The sequence below is a fragment of the Nanorana parkeri genome, unplaced genomic scaffold, assembly GCF_000935625.1.
Source record: "Nanorana parkeri isolate BGI_ZX_2015 unplaced genomic scaffold, ASM93562v1 scaffold62, whole genome shotgun sequence".
NCBI classification, from domain to species: Eukaryota; Metazoa; Chordata; class Amphibia; order Anura; family Dicroglossidae; genus Nanorana; species Nanorana parkeri.
This window is the reverse complement of record NW_017306330.1, coordinates 1,526,131-1,534,440: the sequence shown is the minus strand read 5'-3', so window position 1 is coordinate 1,534,440 and position 8,310 is coordinate 1,526,131. Positions and strand designations below refer to the sequence as shown.

Here is an 8,310-nt window from a genome sequence, read left to right as displayed (position 1 = left end):
TCCCTTTCGGGTCTGGGAGCCTCAGCTTTAGTAATATATGTATATGGATCCCAGACCCGAATGGCATTCAGGAGCTCCCCAATGCAATTTAGAAATTGGGAACCTGAATGCTATTCGAGTCTAGAGGGATTCGGCTCTGTACAAGCAACGAGGCAACGTCTCAGACTCTTCCAAATCACGGGAGACATTAATTTTCCCAAAATATATTCCACACCTGTGAAATAAATAGAAACTGCAAATATTGCAAATAGGCATGTCAGCTGCGGAAAAAATTGGTTTGGTTCGGATATTTTGTTCTTTCAGAATTTGGGATTCGGATCCGAAATGCAATTCGGTTCGTGTTTTGAATTCGAACAGAATCTGAATTTTCGTTAGTTTCAGATGAGTTCACTAATATTCGTTGCAAATACCACAGAAAACCATCTACAGATATTAATCCTAAAGCTGAATCTCCCAGACCCGAATGTCATTCGACGGGATCCGAATTGCATTTGGGAGCTCCCAAATGTCATTCGGGTCCTGGGAGCCTCAGCTTTAGTAATATATGTACATGGCTCCCAGACCCGAATGGCATCCAGGAGCTCCTGAATGCAATTCGGAAATTCAGAAATTCGGATTCCAAATGCCATTCGGGTCTAGAAGATTCAGCTTCAGTATTAATATCTGTATACGGTTTTCTATGGTATTCGTAATGAATATTTGTAAACTCACCGAAAGTAACTAAATTCGCATTACGGAACCCAAACCAAATTGAAATTCGGATCCGTATTCCGAACTGAACCAAATTTTTCTGCAGCTTACACGTCTATTAAAAGGACCTGTCACTATATTATATCTTTTTTTTTACAGAAACTATCATATATTTTTTAGGGTCCGTTATTATTATTGCAGGATTTGTGACTTTCACATGTTTTATAACTTTGTTCTTGCTTTGCTCTTGTTGATTTTTTTAAAGCTCCTCTCAATGGTCACTTGTATATCAAGGAATTTAAATAGAAATTCTGGAGCTGCTTTTGTTTTTTTTAAGGTACATGTTCCCTGGCTGTGATGCCATGAACGAGCAAACAGTGTCCCAACAGCCGTCGTATCCTTTTTGCATTGCTTCAAAAAGCTTTGTTGTAATTTGGATACATTCACAAAACCAAGTCAGAGCACAGAGCTCTCTTCCAAACCCTGCTTCTTGGCCTCTGACACAACTGACCCCAACAGAGGCTTAGTCATAGATGTCCACCTCTAGGACTAAGGCCCCTTTGGGGTGAAATGTGTTGAAGGAGATGTAAGGGGCTGACGGAGAGCCACAGAGGTCCACCTCTATGACTAAGCCCCCTTTGGGGTGAAATACATTGATGGAGAAGGAGCAGGGTTTGGCAGAAAGTCATATAGGTCCACCGCTATGACTAAGAGGTGGACCTGTGGCAGGCTCTATGACTAAGCCACCTTTGGGGTGAAATACATTTGAGGAGTAGGAACAGAGTGTGGCAGAGAGAAATAGATGTCCACTTCTAAGACTAAGCACCTTTGAGGTGAAATGTGTTTAAGAAGATGTACGGGGCTGACAGAGAGTCATAGAGGTGCACCTCTATGACTAAGCCTGCTTTGGGGTGAAATGTGTTGAAGGAGATGTAAGGGCCTGATGGAGAGCCATAGAGGTCCATCTCTATGAAAAGCTCTTTTTGGGGTGAAATGCTTTGAGGGAGAAGGAGCAGGGTCTGGCGGAAAGCTGTAGAGGTCCACCGCTATGACCAAGACGTGGACCTGTGGCAGGCTCTATGACTAAGCCCCCATTTGGGGTAAATTACATTTGAGGAGTAGGAACACAGTGTGGCAGAGAGAGATGGAGTTCCACCTTTATAACTAAGCCCTTTTTGTGGCAAAACTTATTAGATGAGAAAAAGCAGGGTCTGGAGGAAAGCCGTAAAGGTCCACTGCTATGACTAAAAGGTAGACCTCTGGCAGGTTCTATAACTAAGCCCTCTTTAGAGTGAAACACATTGGAGGAGTAGGAGTCTGGCGGAGGACCATAGAGGACCACCTCTATGACTAAGCCCCTTTGGGGTGCAACACATTATATGAGAAAGGGCAGGGTTTGGCAGAAAGCTGTGGAGGTCTACCACTATGACCAAGAGGTGGACTTTTGGCAGGCCCTATAACTTATCCTACTTTGGGGTGAAAGACATTGGAGGAGTACGAGCAGAGTCTAGTGGAGAGCCATAGATGTCCGCCTCTATGACTAAGCCCTTGTTGGGTGAAACACATCTGAGGAAAATGAGCAGGGTCTGGCAGAAAGCTATGTGCTTTGTCTTGGTTTTCTGAACATATTCAAGTTGCAATAAAGCTTTTTAAAGCAATGAAAAAAGGATGTGTTTTATATGCAGCTTTCTTCAATTGAATCCAGTATGCCTGGAAAGAATGAACCCCACTGAGTTAGCACCCATAGCCTGATCAGTGAGCCAGAAGACTGCCTGGAGCAATATCCTTTGTGTACACATAGATCTAAACCCTAACTAGATGATACACAATGCTATAGCAAACTAAGTACCACAAATATTGCCTATTTTCCAGGAAAAAAACCTTTTATTGCATCTCAGTGCTCCTGACCTCCTTCAGCATATTTCAGCTGCTTCTTCTCTACATTCACTCCAGCACCAGCTGTGTATTATTGCCCTAAACCAACTTTCTAAAGGGGACAACTACATAACACCAAATAACAGGAAGTGCCTGGACAAGAACTTTCACGGCAGGACCACCAGACAAAGAAATAGGTTTAAAATGATTTTAAATTTTTTTTGATATTGCATCAAAATGTTGATTATATGAGATTTTAGTGATTGGATTTAGAAGTACTTTCAGAACAGACTCGGCCCAATACACTACACTGAGTGGCCAGATTATTATGACCACCTGACGTTTGTAGGCAAAGTAGCTATAATTAGCTATAATTTCGTGCAGGAAGTTGCTAGAGGGCCAGGAAGCAGGTTGTTTACCACGACAGTAGAAGTGATTTGTTTCTGAAGATACGGGTAAACAACGCGATTTAACAGCCTCTGAACGTGGGATGATTGTTGGCACTCGGAGACATGGAGCGAGTATCAGCAAAACAGCAGAATTCGTTAAATGTTCACGAGCAGCTATTGTTAAAGTGTTTAAAGACCAGACTGCCAGCCGAAAATCTGGGTCTGAACGTGCGAATTGTGGCCGTCAGCGACTAGTCAATGTTAGGGCAGAACGGAGAGGGGCAAGACTGGTACAAGACAACAGAAGGGCAACAGTGCAGTGTCAGATTCCTCGCATCACCTTTCAACATCTCGTGGGGTCATCTCATGGCCCAACAAAGTAATCTCGTGGAGTCATCTTGTGGCCCAACGAAGTACTGATGGGGTGGTCATAATAATCTGGCCACTCAGTGTATATGTAGTATCATAGACTGATTCTGCCCATTAAGAGGTTACATATTTCCAAACAAAAGAATGTAAAAAAGATCAAATTATGCACCGGTCAGTTTTCCCTGCCTCTAGGGTTGGACAATCACCGCCAATTCTGCTGAATAATTCATGTCAACAAACAAATGGGGGAAAACAACTGTCGGAGAACCAGTTGTGATTACTATGGTTTCCCTTGGGGTCAGCAACACAGGAAGGTGAACTACACTTGCCCAAGGAAGGATGTTAGTCCGTTCACTACAAGATTGTCAGTCCTGGTGAAGTGTCTTGGAATGATTGTTGTGTCACCTACTAGAGGATTCCAAAGGTATAGGCACATGTGAGTGGCACTGAATCCAGCATGCACCCACAGACAGAAGCACTCTGCCTCGCATACCAGTGAAGGGTTGCAAAAATCACCACGGTCTAACAAGCATATCTAAGCTTTCCATTAATGGTATAGGGCCAAATGTAGATTTTGGAAGACGGAAATGTTTTTCTGCGGTGCCCAATTCCCCTAATTTTCATAGCAGGGGGCTCCAAGAACATGGAGAAGCGCTTGGGCCAATTGGCTGCCGAGCCACAGCCAAAGCTTCCATATCTATTTTGGGAACAAAGGGCCTTGTTTCAAGTCATCAGACAACCTGCTGGTGCCTCATGCGATAGCAAAACATGAAATCAATGGGATCAATACGCAGACAGACAAAATAAATGTTTTGAATGCAAACAAAATGCTTGAATAAATATTTGAACATAGAAAAGGCCGGACTGGAGACATGAAGTAGATGCGGCTTTTAAGCAGAGCATGTCATCGAACAGATGGAGAACAGAAAGCAAGACTCGTAAATCATACTTGGAAAAAAATACTCCACTCTTACAATAAAAAATATATAATGGAATGGTTTCAAAATTGACCTTATCATGTAAGTTTTTTTCTGCCGGCAGTTACTTTCTAAAACCGCTACCAACTTTATATGTCTCTCAATTTGAAACTATGGTACTGTACTAGCTGCAACTGTTTGTACATGATACTTCCCACAATTCCCTAAGCTACGAGACAATGTTACTAAATTTAAACATGTTCACACTAGAAGTGAGGAGATTAAGGAGGGACATGCTTTTGATGTACACAATGTTTAGTGGTGATGGCAACATCAGCAATAAACTGTTGGTAAATTCCATAACAAGGACTAGAGGCCAACACCTAAAACTGGTGGAGAAAAGATTTAACCACAAGGGGCATAGGGGCTTTTTTTTCAGTAAGAACAGCTAAAGTCTGGAACTCGCTGCCAGTGGTATCAGCTGAGAGTATTGAATCATTCAAAAATCCATTAGATACTTTCCTCAGAGACCGTAACATACAGGGGTACAGGTACTATTAAAAATAAGAGAGTTGTGTACATACTTACACATGCGCAATCACACACAGACAGACAAAGGTTGAACTTGATGGACCTGTGTCTTTATTCAACCTCAGATACTATGTACCGGTGAATTCAGTGCAGAGGTCTGCTCTGAGCTTGAGATACATTTACAAGCAGCCCCTGCAAAACTAGTTTCATCTGTGGTAGGATGCTCCATTGCATGGAACATTTTAAACTTAAAAATAATAGAACAGAATCCTTTTTCACATTATTTTCTGTTATTTTTTTCAAGATATCCTTAGAATTAGAAGCATTCCTGCCCTGATAAGGGGGTAGCTTTCATAACCAAACTTGCATCCCTAAACCTCATCCAAAATGTAAAGATGCTCCAGTAATCACCATTAAACTCATGTGGGCACAGGCTCGTGCACATTCCATTGTACGCTGCCCCGCTCTCAGGGTTATGGGTGAACGTGCTTTAGTTTTTGTGTGCAGAAAAATGTGCACCAGTATCCATGCACATAAATGTTAGCATTGGTGTGCATGTGTGTGCATGCACATGCGCACTGGCATGCACGCATACTGGTGTGTCAGTTAGCCTATTTAAACCATCATGAAGTATGGGCTAATTGCTGACTGTCTTCAGTTTGTTCCTGTTTCCCTGCGACCTGACCTGTGACTTGATTCCCAAAGAAGACGACGCTGGCTTGTGACCAGACTCTGGTTCTCTGTGTTCTTACCTTGGCTTGTGACTTCAACTCTGATCTGGCTAGTAATGTTGGTTCGATACGGCTTCATCTGGACGATAGTAAGCCAGGCCTGTGCTCCCGACTACACCTCTGTCTCCTGTTCCAGTACCCTGCTGTGTTCAACGCACCGCCTTGAACACAGTCCTGTGGTTGCCTTATCCGGTCTTCACACCCAAAGCATCTGCATGAACTTCATTGACCTACGTTCTGGGCACCCTTACTTTCCTGTGTCCTCACTCTGCCTGTAACCACTTCCAGGAGAGTTGGACAAGGTCGGCAAGCATATCCTTCCTCTGCTCAGCTTGGTCTCCCATCAGGTATGTGACACTAAACTTATACATCCTCATCATAAAGCAAGGTAATTATTGAAATCCTTTGGTGTGCAGAAACTGCCAGGCCAATATCAAGGTTCTCCATTGTCATACCACCCATTGTCATACCACCATGATACCATTGGATAACAGTATACAACTAACATATATTAAAACTCTAACCCACTTTCTATAGACATGAGGTGTCCATCATCCAATCCAAGGTTAGATCTGTGGACAACAGTCTACATGTTGGTATTATAATTAATCACAGAAAGGTGCAAAAGGAAGGTTGATATGATGTGGCAAGATTCAAGCACATAAAAATTTACAAATCACACAAAGTTCTTTCACTTAAACAAGAACTTATAAAGGAGCTTACCAAGAAGAGCGCCCGGAAGTTGGCTAGGTCCCCGAAAAACTCCTCAACGTTCACCGCTCTGGGATCGAAGGAGAAGAATTCTCCCAGGTTGTCGTAAAGCTTGTTCATGTTGTTGTGCATGGTGGTCAGCTTCTCGCACTGCTCACGGGCTGTCTTCGCAAAGACGTAGGAAGTTTAGTCAAGGAAAAACTTTCTCAAGAAGGCACACATAAGACAAACATTGTTTACTTGAAAACGAACTCTGTACCTGCCCCTGTGATACATAAAACACAATGCAAGAAATGGGACGAGGGACACATCAAGGCACAGACATCACTCTTACTACAATGTGTTTTTGTTTGTGTCCCTATTGGAGGGATTTCATTATACGGGTGGCCTGGCATGCGAGTGTTGCAATGCATGTTAGTACTGTGAGCCTAGGTTGGCGGGATGACATGCCCCCAGGCAGTGTGTCTATGACAACCAGGGCTCACAGGAAGGTGGTTAAATGGTGCTGGGCATACTACCAAGGCGAACGGTGGTATCTAGGGGCAGAGAATAAGCACTGGGGGACAGCTTCAGAATGAAGGTAGATATTCCAGCCCCAGCTTTTTTTATTTTTATCCCTGCTGGACCTCTTTCCATTAAAAGGTGGAGTTGGGCTTTAAAATACCGCCAGCTTTTGTTGATGTGCATGTCGAATTTCTGTGGGATGCCCTATTGAGGAAAGCAGAAAACTGAGCCATTTTTAGTGCATATTAGATAATGTTTCAACAGATAAAATCATTCATGAGAAATAAAGGACTCAGCAGTTAAATAACTATTTCATATGCAAAAAAAACCAACAATGGCACCCTCGTGCTGAATTTATGTCTCCTAATTGAACATTCTGATGAGAAAATTACCATGAGACAAAATAACAAACACAGCTAAATAATGCGCTTGGATTAGTTAATAGAACCCCGATCTCTATTGTCCTCTGCGGAATCATGAAAAATAGAGCACCACAAATCTTTTTTTTAATTCATTACAAAACAATCCGCATTTCAAGGTAATGCATCCCTCTTATGTTTCTTTATTAATATTGAAAAAAGTGACTTGGCACGATGAACATATTTCTACAATTTAAACATGTTTTTGCACATGGTATGTAAATTCTGGATTCATCTGAAACACCATCTGCCATCGCTGCGTTAAGGCAACCCCCACCCCTTCCTCCTGGAGTCTTATATATGGAAAACAAAGATCTTCTTAAGAATTTGCATAAATAAAAAGTTTTACAGAGTCGCTTTCTCTAACCTGTATGGCTTCAGTTGAAGATACACTGCATTGAAAACACACAGCTGAATATACAATGTCCTGTGGTACCAAAAAATAAAGTGATACAGCTTTATAAGAAGGGCCTCTCTGTTCCGTAATTTAGAACTGTATGACCTCCTGTAAGCCCAAAGGGCCCCTGACTGAACCCAAATCCTTGTCATGTTAACATGTGACAATATGCTAGGAAAAATGTTACTTTATTTTGGACATCATCTATTGGTCTGCTGGTGACATTTCTGATGAACCCAAATCCTAACACAGGCTCACAGGAATTTTTTAAAAGTATACCTAAAGTCCCACATTTGTTTTTTTTTTTTACTCTGCCTGGCTTTGGCTAGATGAATTAGAGCGCTCTGAGCCTGTCAGGAGCCTTGCGCCCTAGGGGGAGAGAGAAAGGCCCTATCTCTTCAAGAGATGGACCAGTCAACACATTCCAATGCACCACAAGCACCATTGCATGACTGCTGGCTGAGCGGCACAGCAACATTGGTTGACTGGTGGCTGAACCACACATTGTCATTGGTTGACTGGTGGCTGAACCACACAGTGTCATTGGTTGACTGGTGGCTGAACCACACAGTGTCATTGGTTGACTGGTGGCTGAACCACACAGTGTCATTGGTTGACTGGTGGCTGAACCACACAGTGTCATTGGCTGACTGGTGGCTGAGCCACACAGTGTCATTTGTTGACTGGTGACTGAGTCGCACAGCAACATTAGCTGACTGGTGGCTCAGGAGCACAGAGTCAGTGGTCGACTGGTGGCTGAGGGGCACAGAATCATTA

The 8,310-nt window shown here is 42.9% G+C and overlaps 1 protein-coding gene across 1 annotated transcript in view; it reads right to left on the bottom strand.

Annotated features, from left to right (window-relative positions):
• DIAPH2 (diaphanous related formin 2) overlaps positions 1-8,310 on the bottom strand; it is a 909,560-nt gene that overhangs the window by 206,126 nt on the left and 695,124 nt on the right. The window contains exon 24 of the mRNA XM_018576282.1: positions 6,226-6,390. Coding sequence (XP_018431784.1) covers positions 6,226-6,390 — 165 coding nt within the window. The remainder of the gene's footprint in view (positions 1-6,225; positions 6,391-8,310) is intronic.